The 19013-nt window shown below is 48.8% G+C and overlaps 1 protein-coding gene across 2 annotated transcripts in view; it reads right to left on the bottom strand.

Moving 5' to 3' along the window:
* The window catches only part of ABCA13 (ATP binding cassette subfamily A member 13), a 195550-nt gene that overhangs the window by 129292 nt on the left and 47245 nt on the right, over positions 1–19013 (bottom strand). For both annotated transcript variants that reach the window (XM_088797636.1, XM_074341068.2), the window contains 7 exons: positions 16703–16817; positions 15169–15498; positions 13453–13522; positions 11863–11994; positions 4537–4671; positions 2839–3019; positions 578–796 (listed from right to left, as the gene is read on the bottom strand). In XM_088797636.1, the coding sequence (XP_088653762.1) occupies positions 578–796; positions 2839–3019; positions 4537–4671; positions 11863–11994; positions 13453–13522; positions 15169–15498; positions 16703–16817 (1182 nt within the window). The remainder of the gene's footprint in view (positions 1–577; positions 797–2838; positions 3020–4536; positions 4672–11862; positions 11995–13452; positions 13523–15168; positions 15499–16702; positions 16818–19013) is intronic.

Genomic DNA, 19013 nt, shown 5'->3' with positions numbered 1-19013 from the left:
TGACCACACGGCCTCCCCCCCGGCCCACTGCCCTGAACACTTCACATCAGGCCTTCCTGTGCCCCCACCATAAGTCGGGCTCTCACAGCCTCCTGCCCTCAGCAGCCTCTGTCACCAGGCTGTCCCGTGACCCTGCTGTCTGCCCTGCGGTCATAGACAGACCTTCCAGATTTCAGGCTGACCATGCTGTCCCACCCGTGATCGCCCACTTGCATGACAACGTTCAACTTCTGAGACGACTAGCTGGGCTCTTGACAACGGAGCCGGGCCCCTCGCTCCACTGCTTTACTTCAGGACACCCACCCCAGCCCACGTTCCAGGCACAGACTTCCACCGACAGCCCATGCCACGCTTTCCCACCCGTGCTCATCGATTCCCCAATTCAAGGGCAAATCAAGTTCAAAGTCTTCCCCGAGAAGCCTTGATGGCATTCCCAGTGTTGGCTGTGTCAGAACTCCACAGCTAGGAAGCACTTGCTAATTGTTTCTTCTCATAAATGGCGACGCTGACGTTTTCTGTACCCTCACTAATGGTCACGGGGCAGGGCAGGGAGAGCGGCGGGATGACCAGTACTGACTTGCAGATGTGCTGATGCTGCTTGGCCCGGGTCCAGTGCGGAGCCTTGATGGAAGCAAAGAGCAGCAGGTGCTCGCGGACGGTGAGGTTGTCGAACAGGACGTCCTGCTGAGGACATACCCCCAGCTCCCTTCTGACCGCCGCCAGGTCTGTCTGCAGGTTCTTGCCATTGATGACGATGGTTCCAGAAGTGGGAGCGTACAGTCCCGTCAACATGGATCTGCCAGAGAAACTAAATCAGCAGGGACAACGGAGGCGGCCGCTGCTTCAGCAACCGAGTCCGTCCCAGGCAACACGGCCATCGTCCTCTCCTGCAGACGTTCTCTACACAGCCCGTTAGAAGTTGGAAAGCTCACAGCCCGTGACAGCTGCCTGGGAGTGTGCGGTTATAAATCTGACTTCATGTCTACAGGTGAGGAGGCCGGCTAAAGAAAGGGCGCCTTTACCTAAGTCCCCATAATTAGACATCAACCAAGCAGAAACGCAAACCGTGACACCCGACCCTGAGGCCGAGTCTTTCTCTTCTAAAGCCCAGGCCACCTGTCCCTGGCAACAGCATAGAAACACGAGTGGCCCAGCTCCAGAACCACTCCTGCCCAACATGGCCAGTGGAGGACCGAGGACTGCCTTATTCTGCCACCTCGTTGCAGGAAGCTCATTAGTTACTTTATGCCATTTTCTCATTTTCTAAAATGTCAGGCATACCTCTACCACACAGCCTAGCAAATCCACTCCCAAGTGCTTACACGGAAGACATTAAAAGGTGTCTGCACAGAGGTATCTACCTGGATGTTCACAGCAGCTTTGTTTACCATCTCCAAAAACTGGAAACAACCTCAACTGCCACCAAGAGTGAGCATAAGGGACATGCTGGTGACAAGGCATCACAGCACCAACCACGACTGGGTCTGTGAGCATCTGCTGAGTGGGAGAAGCGTGCACGACTGCATTTATAAGAAATTCTTGGAAGTGCAAACTGCTGTCCAGCGATGGATCCAACGTGTGCCATGTGGGGGTCGGGGTTCGGGAGGGTGCAGGACACCTGGGGGGCCAGACGGCCCTGTGTCTCCGGGCGGCCCCTCCCAGCGGCAGCCAAACGTCACAAGCTCATCAAACTGGGGTCTCCACAGACACTACGAGTGCACACAAGTCACTCAATGGACCTGACTGAGAGCTGTCTGCTGTATTGTTTTCAAACCTTCTGGGGGGCACTACAGAATAGTGTATACACATTCCTTACACGTCTCGGGCTTTTTGCTTTAAATAGTGATGGTCAGTCCTTTAACTGGCCTCTGAGCCTGTTGTCTGAGAGCTGCTGGGAGAGAAGACCCCTACGATGACTGCAGAGGGCCTTCCAACACCTACTAAAGAGACACAGTCAGTGCCTCGAAACAACAGGAAACTGCAATTTTAATTCTCATTCTTCCTGCTCAGAAGCAAGCACTGGTAAGAGCACGACACGGACTGCCAGCTTTCTGGCCGTTATTTGTGTAACATGTACGTCCCCAAAGTGAAAACACTCAAGCAACACGCAGCGGCGTCTGCAGCCCTGTTTCATCATCCAAGGAAAGAAGACAACTTGCCACACCGTGTCCCTTAAATTTGTTTTCAGTACGAGATTTCTGAAGATTTGTGTGTGTTTATTTTTCTACCTTTCTCAATAAGGCAGACAAGAGTCCTTTTCATTGTTTAATTAAGCAGTCCTGCTGGAAAAAAGAAAGAAAGCAACTTCTTCAAAGAGAAATTCGATAATTTTGGTGGTTTAACCTTAAAAAGCCACCATTTCCACAGCCAGCTCAGGGCTATTCTGTGGACCACGAATTTCTGAGCTCGTTATTTCTCTGGGATCACACGATTTGATTCTTTAATCAAATCTGGAGCCAATGGATTCTAAACCAAAACGTTGTTCTGAATTTCATCCTTCTACAGAAATACAAGCAAAGTTAAACTCAGCAGGAGAAAAATGAAAAGGTCCTAGGACTTTCAAAAACCACAGTAAAAGCAGGTGAATTATCTGTAGGGAATAAAGGAAAAATTAAAGATTTCTGAACTCCATGCTGCTCCCCTGCCGGCCCCAGACCTGCAGGGTGGCTGCTGGCTCAGGGCGCACAGCAGCTCTGGCCACAGGGCTGTCTTTCCTCTGCGCCCACAAACTGCACTGAGACTCAAAACAAAGAAAGAACCCTGGCCTCCTGTCTCACAGGTAAACAGGTACTTTTAATAGTGAAACCCCGTGTTACACAGAGGTGCAAGGAGACGCACATGACAGTGGTTTTCCCGGCGCCGTTGGTGCCCAGCAGGGCGGTGATCTGGCCGCTGTGGAAGGTGAGGGTCAGGTCTTGGACGGCCGCCTTGTGGGGCTGGTACTCCTTGGTCACAGACACCAGGGTGACACCCAGGGGGCCTCCTTCCAGCGTTCCCTTCCCGTTCTGCGGCGATGACCCTGCGAGGGAGATGCAAACTCAGCAAGAGGCCTCCCGAGTCCCCAGGTATTGCTCGCACCTCGTATTCCAGGGGACCGCTTGCATGAACTCTGGCTGTGAGACGCACGAAACAATTCGAAAGTCTCTCTCTACCAAAATCAAGAGGCAAGTTACATACTGGCAAGAATTAAGTGAAAGCTCTGATTGCAAAGTGTTGTACCTTATGTCATCCATTGTATAAGAAAAAGGTCACACACACACGGTTGTGTATCTGCAGAGGCCAACAGCAGGCAGGTTAGTTACACAGTGAAATGTCCTCATGAACTAGTCTCCCGAGGAGGTGAGAGGTAACAGTGCTGACTGTGCTCCCAGTTTCCTCAAAGATTCATATTTTACTTGTATAATCAGAAAATGATTACATTACAGCATTGACGTACGATAAAGCTGTCCTGCCGGGAGCTTGTTTATCTGCAGGTTCTCTCTGAAGTCATCCTTCTGTAGAGGTGCCCCAGGAACACAGAGGGACCACCGGTCCTGCCCTGTCCCCTCTCCTGTCCCCTTCGTCGTGTGCAGGGGCAGTGACGTGCCCTCTCATGGAAACAGTGAATCCACTAGCACGTGTGAACACTTTAAAACCACCTGCTAGCTTCCCACCTTTGTTTCTGTAGTTTATACAAACTCCTGTTAGAATTAAAGCTTCATTTTACTGAATCACAGTTGACAAGAGCAAAGCTCTGAGCCATCAGTCCCGAGTTGGACCACAGCAGCCGGGGGGAAGGCGAGTCAGATAGGACGGTCAGTCAGAAGCCGTGGCTAGCACCAACAGGAGACGCTCACACCTCGAATGCGTGTTGGAACTCTGCATGGACTGCCAGGTGCTGTCTGCACGAATACCTAGGAATAAACGAGCCCCGATGCCCGCACCCCTGCTGACACGTGAGCTTTCAGGTTGTCGCCCACAACCCCGAAGCAGCAGACGCTTCTTCCTCACACACAAGGCACCTGTCACATGGCTTTCTGCTCTACCTGCTCCCGCCACCTCAGCCCCTTACCTAGAGCCAGTGTGAATTCCTTCCAAACACCCTACACCTGTCTTCCCCAACATGTTTCTATAGGAGAGTCCGTCAGTCCCAGGACACGACACGGCTATCACCCCATTTGTACTGGTGCCCGGGACCTGTCCCTTTCTGCTAGAATGTAGTTCAATAAACGCTTTCTTTCAGGACAACGTTCCATCTTGAAGGGTTTGTGGTTGACATCGTGTGTGCACAAGTGCACGTAACACACGGGCGCTGTAACAACAGGTAACCCTACCACCTTGGTTAACAGGTAACCCTACCACCACGCTGCGTAAACATCCGAGGGGACTCTTCCGCACGTTGCTGCTGTCCCCGTGTTTCTGAGGCCACAGTAGCTTGTAAACGGGCCGGGAAACAGTGCAAGTGCAGTCAGTTACAAAGGCTCGGCCAGAAACTTCGCCCGCCACAAACCTGACTGGAAGGGAGACGACGCGTCCAGTGCACGACCCTCTACACACCTTTCCTGTCCAAGTCCTCACTGGAGATGGGACCAGCACACTCAGCGCACCACCGTTTCACCACCGAGCCGCACAAGTCCTTCCAGTACGAGACAGTGAAGGGGAAATACCAGGCCTTCCTTAAGCCGAAAGCTCCTAAAAATAAGACACAATTCAAGTCAGTTTATTATTTTTCTGTTTAGAAGAATCTTTCCTAATGAATATAAAGTGTTATCCCAGATGACATGTCCCACATGCATCCCATACATGAACCAGTGACGCTCTGAGAGAGCATGAGCCATGCATGGGCCTGACGCCCTCTGCCCCGCCTGACCAGGGCCACCGCCGGCGCCTCCCAGGCCATCTGAGCAGGGACTCAACAGGCAGGCAGGCACTTATTAAACATAAATGAATCGCTGAGTGTACCCCCAGGAGAGCTCGCCCCGCCCATGGCTCTTCTGTTTAGCTGTCACTTTCCTTTGTCCCTCTGCCTTGATGTTTGCAGATTACTAGACACGGGCTAAAAGCAGGAAGGAATTAGTCAATTAAAACCTCTACAGAGAAGACTAGTTCATAACGCTAACGTGTCCGTATGAAGCATATCGGCATTCTTCATTCATACTCTCCTAATTCATTCCGGTCCACTTAATAGGCTTTTCCCTCACCACATGTTGAAATGAGGGTGGACTTAACCATTAACACGTCTGTTTTCTTTAACACATCCACTCTACTTAAGTTTGGAGAGTGGTCTGAATTCTCCCATGACTGAGACCTGCGACCATCGAGCTAGGGACAGATACGTGACCTTCACACTCTAACCACACCGAATCCTCGTGATTCAAACTGGTGACAAGGGAACACGTGTGGCCAGTCACCTTTGAAGTGAAGGGAGGCTGAGCAGGTGTTACGCCCTCTTCTGTCCCAGTGGGAAGGGGTGGGGTCCAGCCAGGCTTGTCCGAGGACCTAAGGCAGGCGAGCTGCAGAAGCCACATGGCTGACCTCTGGCTGACCTCTGGCAGTACCTGCTTACCCGACACAGGCGTGCAGCAGGGAGGGTGCTTTCTGTTGCCCTTTCAAACAGGTTGTCCTTGACTCAAACAAGCACCTCACCTCGCGTCACCTCTTGCACCCATTTCTTCCCACACCTGGACACACACGTGGACAATGAGATTGTGGAAATGGAAGGAGATAAAATGCAAGCAGAGCCAGGAAGACTATTCCGCAAATGCTGTCAGCTGCTTTGCCCTCCGCCCTCAGGCAGCAGTTCCCTGCAGAGACCTCACTCAGGTGACGGCACTGTCACTGCCGGTGACAGCATGAGAGGGAATGACCTACTGAAAGGGCAGTGGAACTCCAAGGCCTTCTGGTGTTCTAGAGCTTGCATTAGCAGAGGCGAAGGGGATGCTTAGGGCTGGGCAGGAGGTGAAGGACCCTGAATGGTCCCGAAAAGGTGCCACGAGGCCTCAACTCGGGTCACAGCTGCAGGGGTGGGAAGGAGGAGAGAGAGAAGAGACGCCTTCCGGCGTTAGGAAAAAGAAACGCGAAACAAACTGAATATTAATGGTGGACTTGCTAATGAAACCATCCCCGCTCTAATCTGTCTGGACTTCTAAAATCCCCCTAATTAATCTATTCCTCTAACTGAGCAGGAGCTGCCAGAGCCAACTTAGCGTGGCGGCTGCTGGCCCCCAGCACACCGGACGTCTGCTCCTGCTTCTCCCGTCACACTGTGTCATGTGCACGCTCCACGAGCACATGCTTCCACCCCTGTTACCAACTGCAACAGGGAACATTATTATGAGCAAAGCCCTCAGTTCATGCTGAGCATCCCCCTGAAGGGGCCTGCCTGCTGGCTTTCGCAGGCCAGGAAACTAATTAGCATTGCTCCCCCAAAACTGACAGCAATAAAAGAAGAACTCAATGAAATTCGACAGATCAAGCAGAACCCAATTTAACTGGAAGCACAGCAAGACGAGTCTCTGAAACGAAGTCTCCGAGGACAGATGTTTGCTTGGGAGCCCTCAAGTGGGGCCTGGAGACCTGCCCTGACACTGAGCTCTGAAAGCCGGGATGATGTTGGCGCTTTGATCTTTTATTTTGCAACAGACCTGGTCTTCCTTCCTAACTAGCCAGTAGCTAAAACTGGTTTATAATAGCAAAGAGAAATATCAAAACCCATCAGAAGACTTCCTAAAGCACAATGCAGAGCTGAGGGTTTGTAACTTCAAAGCAGCTTTCAGGTCCTTCCACCTCTGCGAGGTGTAGTGTCCGACCCAGCTGGGAGTCCTGTCACTTCAGGACACTTTGTGTGACCTAGTAACATTTTCCTGGACAAGGTACATCCAGTGGACTAACAGAGACTCAGAAAATCAACCAGCAGACCTTTGTCTCTGGTGGGGAGAAAGCTGGTTTTGAGACACCTGAAAGCTCAAAGTCACGAGTGGATGGTAGTGGTAGAAGCCACCATGAGACACAGTGGGATTGCAGGTGTCGGGGCTTAGAGACAATGGGCTGGATATCGACCTTCCCCCAAAGGGAAGGCAGAGAACCAGGATCTGGAAGGAACAGGAGACCAGGAAAGAATGAAGAAGGGACACGAGATGCTGGTTCTCCCAACCTGGCAGGAGCCAGTTCACAGCGCAGCCCACCTGGCCGGGGGCTCTCCACAAGATGCCCACATGTGGCGTTTACATGTCCTGGTCCCCTAAGGAAGATGGCTTGTTCCTCTCCTCTGAGTCCCAAGCTGACTTTATTTAACTCTTAGAAAACTACAATAAAATGCTCCTCTGAAACCCACCAGCTGGGCAGATGTCCCACTGACCCACACGACAAGGAATGACCCAACATTCACCCCCAGGCAGGGCACTCCTACCACCACTCAGCTTCCCTGAGCTCACCCCAATTACCTTTACTTCAAATTTCATAGTTCTTCAAATAGGATCTAGAAAGTGGCACTTCTGCACACCAGATACTTCCCTCGATGGCAAAGTCGTTTTTTTAAGATCAAAATATACATACAAAATTCACCATCTTAATCACGTTAAAGTGATGGTAAGTACATTCACACTGCTGTGCAATCAATCTCCGATCACTTTCCCCATCTTCCCCTCCCCAGCCCCCGACAGCCCCCATTCTACTGTCTTTCTATATGAATTTGATTACTCTCTGTACATTACTCATGGTTCTCCAAAGAAATAGAACCAATTGAACAGATATAGACTTGTTATGAGGGACTGGTTCACACAGTGATGGAGGCTGAGAAGTCCCGTGATCTGCTGGCTGCAAGGTGGAGCAGTTCCAGTCCAAACCCCCCGGCCTGAGAACCAGGGGCTACTGCTGCAAGCTCCTGGTCCACTCTGAAGACCCAAGAGCCAGGAGCTCCAGAGTCTGAGGGCAGGAGAAGACGATGTCTCAGCTCAAGCACACGGCAAATTCGCCCCTCCTTCACCTTTCTCTCCTACTTGGGCCCTCACCAGATTGGATGATGCCCGTGTCCATTGGGGGCGGCCACTTTCTTTCCTCAGCCTAATCTCTTCCAGAAACACCCTCGTACACACACCCGGAAATAATTTTTTACCAGCTGGTCATCCCCTAGCCAGTCAAGTTGACATCATGCTAGGTTTCTCGTGTAAGTGAAATCATATGGTACCTGTCCTTTTGTGACTAGTTTTTTTTCACTTAGGATAATGTCTTCAAGGTCCATTCATAGCTATGTCAGAATCTCCTTCCCTATAAAGGAATGCTCCATTGTGTGCATACAACACTTTTGTTTATTCATTCATTCATCAAACACGCTTGGGTTGCTTCCACTTTTTGGCCGTTGTGAATACTCTGTTGTGAACGAGTGGATAAATACCTCTTTGAGACCTTGCTTTCAATTCTTTTAGAGTTCAATCCTTTGAGTGTTCCCTGCTCTTTTAAGAAGCCTCTTCTGGCGGAACCGTTTCCCTGTTTTGTCCTCCCACATGAGCTCGATCCAACGACACTTAGATTCCAGTCCCTAGAGCATCTTCTACAAAGCCTGTGATCATGCTCCCCCCTCCATCCCTGACCATTCGTCAACTCCCCTCCCCCAGAACAGTGCTTTTGGACAACTCCGTGCAACATTTGGCCAGGTGATTAATCCCTGGTGTCCAGAGCTGCCAGAAGCAAAAAGAATCAGAAAATTAATGAAAACCTTGCTGCACACCAGCCATCTGGCACGGGGAGTAGGGCCAGGAAGTGGGCAGCTTGAGAGGTGTGGGATGGTCTCAGACCGAACACCAGGAGAGGAGAGAACACACAGCACGCAGGCGCCAACACTGGCATTCGCTGCCTGGCAGGAGAGCTGCATGGATGGTACAGAAATCGGCCAACTCAGCCGCAACACGGGCCTGGAGGCCCCGTAGCCCAGTAATCTCACCCTGGCCCTCAGCTAATGTCCATCTGTCCTGCACGGCACGTCACCCACCCCCTTACAAAGACGTGGCTCCTGCCCGCTCACTGCTCACCCACGTTTTATTACTCTTCTGTGCCTTCAGCCCCTTCCGGGGAGAAGAAAACCCAAATCTCTCACATCTTTTCTTAAGGAAGAGTGGGAAGAAAGGGTTTTCAGCACCAAAACTACTGAATTAAATTCTTTCAGCCAACATCATGCTAGTTTGCTCACAAACATCTTTCTCCCTCCTATGTAATTGTATGCACCTCTCCCCAAAACATTTTTTTTTTTTTTTGCTTTCTTTTCCTTTTATTAAATTATTGGGCATTTTTAAAAATCAAAAAATATAATACATATAGTCAACTTTGTAGTTTAATTAATTATAGGAGAAATGCATGTTGAAAGAAGAAAAACGGAAATAGAAAATAAATAATTTTTTTTTCTGTTTAATAATTCCTCATAAACGCCAACCATTTAGCATATGAACCAAACTGTGTATGTTAAAAAAAAATTTTTTAAATACATAAATATTGAGATATGTCTGTTTAAAACTCGATTTGAGAATTTTATCATTTTCTTTCATATACTCATTAAATAGTTTTTATAAGCTTGTAAATTGTAAATTGTATATATTTTCTTCATTTGGATATTTTGAAATATTGACTTAAATTCTTCTAAAGGAAACTCAGTTAATTTTCATTATTATCTCTTTGGAGTTAGGTTTCGAAAGGCCTTTCGTATCTTTAAAATCATACTTTTCCTGTTTACTCATTATTTTTAATGATATTTATTTCTGATGAATTTGTGTATGAGCCTCATTTTTCCTCCCTAATAGGTTGATTGAATAATATATCCTTTCTAATTGATTGAAAAAGCAAACTTGACCACAGAGCAAGTTATTGTTACTGATGTGTCCTGTGGCTCCGCTGGTCCACGAGCAGTCCATTGGTCCACTGTTTTCATCCTCATCAACTGACAGTGAGGTTCTATACAATCATCAGTCCCTGTGGCTGTCATTATTTTCAATAATTTTTGACCATTATTATTAATTTATATTCCTAGCTATCTTTTAGAAATATTTCATCAATTAGAAACAAATTCTTTTTCTTAGTATGTTTATTTAAATAACTTATAAGTTTCATTATTTTTAAATGTTTCACGTTAAATGCTACATAATTTAAAGTTATATAAATTTATACATTAATTGGAGAAAATCAATCTATTTAAAATAATATCCACATTTTCTCCCTAACCCCCTCTGTGTCCCTTTCTGCCCCTCTCAGTCCCTTTCTGTCCCCCTCTCTCCCTCCCTCTCTCCTTCCCTCCCTCCCTTGTTCTCCCTCCTGAAGCTGCTATACCCAGAGAAGTGAGCAGGATGGGGGCTCACTCACTGGAAATGCCTGAAGGCTTGTTGAAAGCAGCTCCGCTCTGGCTAAAGAAAAAAAACCTCTTTGGTCCGACTTCTCTGCCTCTAGTCTGGGCTAAAGGATTTGCTCACGCCAGACTCCGCCTTGTCAATCAGAACCCTGTGGAACGTGGGGGAAAGCCTGGCTGAACATCGAAAGTCCCTGTGCCTGACTGTAACATATGACAGTATTGCCCTGGGATCCTTAAGCCTCAGGTCCTGATGGCTGGTGGGAAATTCAGACCCTTCTGACTCCCTGGCCAAATGGTATGCTGGTCTCTGCATGGGCAAGGGCACCCAGTTCTTGCTGGATTTTATGCTTCTCAGGTTCTTCCCCTTTCCCTGGAGTCTAAGACCTCCGCCATTTTATATCTAGGTATATTTTTTAATCTCTTGTTCCCTAGAATCCACCTTTTCTGAAATTTTACTTGAAGTACCAAGACAATACAATATAAATTTTTCCAAAATAAATTGTATTTCTAAGTTATGCCCTCTCTCTCCCTCTTGGGGGCCACATTTTCATGCTTTCAATCACCCACATTATTTTGATTTTTACTCATCCTTAAATGATGACTGAGCTCCCAAAGTTTGCAAAGTATTTTTATAAACAGAATGAACTCGTTTCTTTCCTCCATTTTAAATTTGTACATGACTAGAAACTCTTTTTTTATTTTATTGCTAATAACTTTAAAGATGAGATGTCAGTTGAAATATCCAGTCGCTTAGGAGGGTATAGAGCCAGAATCACAAGTAATTTCATCAAGAAAGTATAATCCCATGAAAATGACATTTCTAAAATATAAACTAAACAGCGTTTGAAGTGCTGTTTCTGCTTGTTGACCTATGGCAGGTTGTTAGGATGCATTTAAGTAACTGCTCCCCTAACACAGCAGGTGAACCACCACTGCTGGTGGCCGCCGCCCATTGCCTCCAGGGCAGTCTGCTGCGAGCAAATGCCTTCCACACCAAGGAAGAAACTTGACACATGGAAGAAATTCCATACCCGGGACACCACTGGCAGCTCGGATCTAAAGCAGCCCGAGCCCTGCACCAAACACAGCCTCGTTCCACCAGGCCCCTTCCAGGCTCTGGCAACCCGGTCCCTTCACTGCCACCCTGGGTGTTCTCTGAAGCCTTGGCCCAGCCTTGTTCCCTAGGGACAACCACACTCTCCTGCTCTCAGTCCTCTCGTCCCAGCCCCTGGGCTACAGGCTCTTTTCTGTTCAGTTGACCGAGGTCCGCTCGCTGGGAGCTGCACGGTGAGCCCGGTGGGTTCCGTCCAGATCCAGACTCTTCTGCCACCTCACATGTCCTTTGCCACCACTCGGGGCACAGAAGCACCAAGTATCCTCAAACATTCACAGCTCCCACTGAAATGCAGCCTAACAACCCTCTTCCGATGTCTTATTTAAAGAATAACTATTCTAATGTTCACATATATTGGCACAATAGTTTAATACTACAACACAATAATTTACAAATTGTGTAAGTCCATTTGTCATCTTTTAAAGTGCAGAATTCTTACCAGGAATCAAGTTGCTTAGGTACCATCCACATAAAAAATACAGGCCCGAATCAAACAGAATCATCCAGCAAATCCAGCCAAATGCCATGCCCACTTGCTCTGAAGACTGGTACATATTCTCCCATTGGACTCCTGGAAGGAAGGAAAGGTCAGAGTTAGAGCCTCCGTTTCCCTTCAGGGCAGAGTTGGGTGGATGAGGGCATTCATTCTGGAAGCTCAAGCAAAGATGACAGCAGCTAAAACAAAAGGAAGGTCAGTACTATCCATCATAATTCTCCCGAGAAGATGTTAGCTGACTCAGCCTCAAGTTTAGTTCAGTGATATCATTAACACTTCAATATCTGCCATTTAAAAATCATTAAAGGCTGTTTTCCTTATTATTTAGGGAAATAAGCTGCAGAAAAAGGTAAAGAGGGCTCTGTGAAAACCCAAACTCTAAGTTATATTATTCTCGCAGCTCTTGCAAGATACATAAACAGGATATATATGATCTGAAGTTGGAAACAATCAGTTTCTTATAATATATTTGCAATTTATTCTGGATTAAAATAAAATTTAAGGAAAACATTCCTCTTTCTCAATGTTCCTACATACTAGCCTAAAACTAAACAAACTCAGTGTTTGACCATCGTATGCTTGTTGGAATTTAGTCCAAAATGTTCAAAGGCCTGAAGGGCGCCCACTTTTCTTCTATATCCTCATGATCCATCTAGTTTAAGGAGAAGCCACGGCGCGCAGCACGGGTCAGGCAGGATTACTCAGCTGTCTCAGCACAGCGTCGCCATAGATGATTTACTGAAACGTCTAACTGCAAGCCTAGCACCAGATCAATGGGCAAACATCACAGTGTCTGGAGTTGAGTTTCATGTAGTGCATATATTTTCCTGTGTTTACAAAAACACACCACAAAAATCACATACACATGTACGAAATACGTCTGTACTGTCATAGGCTATTAGTCGTCAAATCTCAATACAAGTGGAAAATGCTGCCGATGAATTTTTAAAATATCAGTTTAGGCTATATTAATAGGGATAAAAACATATAGAAAATGGAGGAGACAATTGCACTCTATTCTATACTGGTTAAACCTACTTCTGGTCGTGGCCTTAAGGAAGGATCCAGAAAATCTGGAGGCAAAGATGCGAGCTGGAAAATATGTGAATGGTTGACATGTGAAAGAAAGAATTAGAAAGCGAAACTAGAAAAAGTGGGCAGAAGATTCAGGAAGACAGAGTCCAGTCCACTAACACTCTAAGACATGGGACACATGTGCACACCCCACTCCTGGAAGTATTCAGAAGGTCACTGAGTTGCCTGGGTGTGAGTCAGGGGTGTTATAGGAAGGCCCGAGCATTAGCTGGCTGGCTGACCTGGACAGTGTCTGAAGCACGGACGCCATGGCTGTTCCTAAGACCAGAGTGACTGGATGGTGGGAGGTGTTTCCATCACTAAACCAAACACCAGGACCTCATCCCAAATGTCCTGCTTTGCAATGAAGACTTCCTGCTGTACCACGTGCAACACGATAACTATCAATTTCTAAAAACCGGAGTCATTGGGAGTCACTTTTTAAATGCATGTTCTTACCTGCCTCTTGCCCTTCCAGGAATGTAATGAAAAATACTCCTTGTCCAAAGGCGGTCGTGGAGAGGAGGCACTGCCCATGGATTGATGGGGAGAGAGCAAAACGGCACATTAGTGCTGGGTTGGGGCCAGAAAGCACACAGCACAAAATTCAAACAGAGCCGCCGTGACGTATTCCTGCTCTCACGACGGCAGACCACCGCTCCAGGCAGTGAGTTCAGTGTCTGAACCTCACAGACTCAGCTGAATGTCAGCCCATTCGGAAACGTGCGGTAACAAGCTAGTTTTTAATGCTAAAAGGAATTACCTCCCTTTACTACAATGCTTGAAGTGTCATAAATCCAATGCACTGTATACAGAAATGTATAACACAGAACAGTGGGAAATGGAATAGAGCCATTTACTCCTTTTTATTACTGTGTGAGTACCCTGGAGCACACTGCAGGCAGACGGATAGCACAATACACTATTCTACACCGGGAAGAGAGAGTACTGAAGGAAAGTGTTATTCTATTTCCAGTGTGGAGGTCCTATGTCAGGAAAAAAGCCTACTGAAAGTATCTTCTATTTAAAAATATTATGTACCAGAGTTAGACTTTTTCCTTGGTGGAAAGCACTTGAACGTGTAAAACGGAAATCAAAGGGCACGCGTACAACCCTGCAATGTAAGGGCTGGAGTAAAAACAAAAATAATGATGCCCTAAATGGTCCAGGTTGCTTTCGTTACTCTGGAAATGCCTAATTAACACTAACACAGCATCATGGGTTATGAATTATTACAGGTGTGACACAAGCTAATCAAGACTGATGAGCAGTAATCAATGGATAAATACTGATTGAACAGCACCAGCGTTCATCACACACGCAAATCTGTGCTGTGTACACGGCTGGTAGAAACCATGCAGGACTGAAGCGTGTATGGGTGTCGGAGAAACACACTTCGGCTCTCACAGAAATATTCTGCCCTAAGCCTCAAAATGAGCAGAGAAGGAGCCCCCTCCCAACAGTGAGGACACGCCAGGCTGTCATGACAGTGTGTGGCTCTAAGTGACTTTGAAGGCCGTCAAATGTCCCTCAGCAGCCCTGGGACTCAGTGTCCTTGGTACCTTCCAAATCCTCCCTGGTGACGCCAACCAAACCTCCCAACACACTGCAGTCAGGAATTCCCCTGGCCCACGAGGGGAAATAAAACCGCGGGCGTCACGCAAATGTTACAGCTGTGACCTGGCTCTGTGAACTGACCGTTTCATAATGATTCCTTCATCCCTTCCATGGGCTCTGAGCTGCGACTCCACGCCCTGCACTGTACCTGCCAGGCCCCAGTCAGAAGAGATCGAGCATGCGTGTCTCGTGCGTATTTTCTATTGCAGGCCTGAAAGTTTCTAACACTGTTTCAGGAGGTGCATTTTAAACGGACGAATGACTCTGACAGTGCTAACAGAAAGATCTTTCCACTTAATGTGATATATAATTCATGAGGCTTCAAGAAAAATGCTTATTTTTTACTTCTAAGATAGCTTTGGAAATCCATTTCTCTCCATGCGTGAAACAGAGACCTATGCTCCCGTGAGGACGCTACCAATTTCCCAAAGTCTTGGCAGTGGGGTCCCATCCCATGAGCAGTGCCCTCCAGCAGCACACCTGAGGGCAATCGTTTGGTCTTGCTGGGTAGACGGCAGTTTTGTTTCATTTCGCTTTTCTGCAAAACAACCCACTTACCAGAAATATCTGAATGGCAACACTTAATTGGTTGTGTAGAACCAACAGGATGATGTAGGGCAAAAAGCTGATCAGATACACCAGGCTGGTACAGAGGGCGGCTGTGTTCGCGCGGCTGAAAAAGGCGCTCAGGAAGAAACTCAGCATGACGACAGACACCCCGAAATCCAGGAGGAAGAGGAAAACGATGAGGGCGTTGCTGTACGCGAAGAGGCCACTCGCTTTCAGGACCACGGCCAGCGCCGCGCTGCTGCCGGTCACCACGGCGACGTTCTCCAGGAACCAGGCCAGGAAGGGGGCGCTCGGGTGCACCCCCATCATCCTCAGGTACTGCCAGGAGCAAAGCGGGACAAGGAACGGTCACCGCGAAAGGACGCCCACGGGGGCAGGGCCGGCCAGTGCTGATCCTGCCCGTTGTCCCAGGTGGGAAGCCAGCCCCGCCTCCTGGAGCCCCACAGAGCAGGCCATCAGCGCTTTAGCGCAGAGACAGCTGAGGGAGGCGGGGCCCAGGTGTGTCAAGCCCCGCCCCCGATGCAAGGGGGCGTGGCCGGACGGTGGGGCACGTCCCAGACCTCACCCTGCCTCCTCCTTTGCTTGGGTCTTGTTTTCGTTTTCATTTCTTGTTTCACTTTGTTTGTGTTAGTTTTATTTAATCAAAACAAAGAGAAAAAGTAAAGGGGGACATCCCGCCCCTGAGGCTGTTCAGTTTGGAGGATCAGCACACAGGTTTTAGAACGCATTTTGCAAAATAACTCAACTCAAAGTAACACGACAATTAAGTCATCCACTAAACCTGCCATGTGCTCATCTATGACACGGTGAGATCTGTGCGCGGGGGGCTGGTTACTTGTGAAATAAGAACAATTCCGGGCAGAGTCAGCCAGAAGCCCAGCCAGACTGAGGACCCCCAGGCCTCTGCCCAGGGGCCCAGCGGGATCGGGGAAGAGACACAGGAACCCAGGAGGGTCCACGCTAAGCGGTTCGCGTCTGCAAAACGCTCGTGCGAGTGCTGCTCAACGCCGAGTGGAAGGCACATCGCGCTCTGCCTTCACCTCCGTGAACACCCGTAAGTCACCCGTGGGTCCCGTTGTCTCACGCCCCGCTCTTCCGCGGGCTGATCGCGAGGCAGGTCTTCCCAGGCACTTGCGGAAACTTCCGCTTTTCAAAGCAGCTTTGCTAGTTACAAGTTACTATTGCTAAGAATATCAGGACAAAAATAGCAAGGCTCCACGTGGAGACTTCTAACCGTAAACTACGACGGGAAGCCAGCCCTTACGGCTGTGTGAGTGGTGTAAAAACTGCCGAGCAAGCAACATCAGTTTGCGTATTTCAACCCCATGGGTCTCTCTCCCTTCCATCTCTACAGGAAATTGCTGCGAAATTCTGGCTTCGGACTCATAAGGATTTTTCCGGGACCCAGCCAGGTGGTCCATGGGCACCAGCAGAGGGGAAGCAGGCACAGAGCCCAGGTTATGATTCATCTCCGACACCCCCACCCCTCCTCGTCTCCCAAGGAAGCCAGAAAGCCGTGTACCTCTTCTATCTGGATCTCCCGCTCGTAAACCAGCTTCCGGACCATACTGGCCATAGACACCATCCACGTCAGCATCATGATCAGGGGGAAAAAGAAGCCCACGTTGTTCAGGAACCTGGAAGGAAACAAGTCAGTCACGTGAGGGCATCAGAGCGGCTCCACTCAGAATCAGGCTCGTGGGTCAGTCACACCCGCCCTGCTTCCAGCGTCGTCTTCTCAAGCCACCGAGCACGGCCAGGAACAGGATTCATCAGCAGGCCTGTGACTTGGGCAGGACGGCTCTTGATGCCGTGATTTAACAGGTGTGCAGACTCACAAAGGAAACACAACTGGTTCAAGGTCCCTCAAGTCCCACTGCCCCATCCTCTCTGAGACCCTCCTCACAGAGCAGCTGGGAGGAAGGAAACTCCTGACTACCAGTTCCCCCACTTATTGGGACCACGATCTATCTTCAACCATGATAGCAATTGTAGATTATCACCTATAGAATATGTGGAAATTGGCAATTGAAAGTCTCCCTCTCTATCTCCCCAACACTCACTTCTCAACCCACTCTATCTGGACTTTTTCTAATGCGGACTCGAAATGACTCTTACCTAGGACACCAGTGACAGCCACGCCTTAAATCCAATGGGAATTTCTCCAGCATTTTCCTTCTTTACTTCTCATCAGTGTTTGAGACCACGGGCCTCCCCTCCTTCCTTCTCTTCTTTAGTTTCCAGAACAGCTCTTGGCTTTCTATCAACTTCTCCTTGACTCGCCCTTCACGTGGGCACACCCACCCCAGCCATTGGTGCCCGGATTCTCACGCCGTGCCCTCTGAGCCCTGGGTCCACACTCTCATTATCTGGCTCATCGCTGAGACCAGCCCTTTCGTTGGGTGTGTGACACATGAACGAACTAAGCAGAGAAAGGTCCTACCATAAAGGGTCCTACATTCTAATGAGGGACCGGGGGGGGGCGGGGCTTAAAAGAAACCAATAAAGAAAGATATATAACGTAATGTCAAGTGTGTAAAAGAACGGCTTTGGCAATAGTGAGGAGGGGTGTGTTTCAAACAGGGCAGTGAGCTGAGGTATCTGGGGAGGAATTGGCCAAGCAGAGGACAGAGGAAGAGAGACACGGGTCCTGCAGGAATCGGAAGGAAGACGCTAGGGCAGAGCAGCAATGGGGTGAGGACTGCAGGCAGGGGCATGGGCGCGTTTCAGATGTGGCCCAGGGCGCAGGGACTCACAGGAGGGGCGGCGGGGCAGCAGCTGGGGCCAGATCATCAGGGATCTTCTATGTTAGGGCAAGGCTGCATTTCTGCAAAGAACAAGGGAATAGCACAAAAGCGTTTTGGAAGGGGACGAGGGTAAACAGAGAGGTGACAGATCAGGTGCAAGTTTTTTTAAAAAGACCCCTGAGTTGTAGACAGGGGAGTACAGGCGGGGAAGCCCAGGAAGGGACGTCGGGAGACAACAGCAGAATTGCAGCAAGTAGACAAGCGACAAGGGGGCCCGGCAAAGGTGATGACCCTGCACGCAGCGGGCTCTGCTGCCACCTCCTCCAGAGCCCTTGACCGCAGCGTGGGCGTCTTCTGACTCGGATGTCTGCCCTGTGCTGGGCCACAAGCCCGTCAGGCGGGGCGCCCACCACACATCCCTGCTTGGCAAAGGGCTGCCAGAGGGAGAGCCACATATTTGTTACTAAAACCATGAATGGGAGGGAAGGCAATTAACTCTTTGTTTTTATGCATTTTTCTACTTCAGATGACCATAATGAGCTGTCCACTTGCTGACTCACATTTTAAAGTCAAACACAGTTAACTCGTACGCTGTGCAGTGGCTGCAGGGCAGTGTTTAGCTTTCCAGGTTTGTGATTTTCCTGGGGTTTTTAATCATTGTGTTTCATAGTGTTCAGTGCAGGCAGAAGTCTACAAACAGAAAGTGCCATAAACCACACCCACATGCACGTACAACAAACACCATCTGTTGTCCCAAGGTAACAGTTTAGAAAAGACCAATAAAAGAGAGAGACTCAACCAATAAAGTCCAAATATGGAACTTTGAAAAAATAAAAACACAAGAAAAGAAGGAACTACGTGTGCACATGATACACTTTTAAAATCCAGAACGAGGACGCGTGTTAAAGAGGGAGTGAGCCCTGGAGAGGAAGTGGGCAAAGGGTGGGACAGACACTGACTGCCCTGCGTGATACCCAGTCCTGTCTAGGACCTCGATCGGGGGATGAGGTTCGTGCTGAAGGTGAAGTGGTCTGTGGCTCCACCACCTTCCGCCCGGGGTGACAGGCTCTAAGAGCTCCTTCCTTG

This window comes from Rhinolophus sinicus, chromosome 4 (assembly GCF_057876585.1).
Source record: "Rhinolophus sinicus isolate RSI-liver-muscle chromosome 4, RSI-T2T, whole genome shotgun sequence".
Classification (NCBI taxonomy): domain Eukaryota; kingdom Metazoa; phylum Chordata; class Mammalia; order Chiroptera; family Rhinolophidae; genus Rhinolophus; species Rhinolophus sinicus.
The sequence above is the reverse complement of the archived record's forward strand: the minus strand, read 5'-3'. Positions and strand labels throughout refer to the sequence as shown.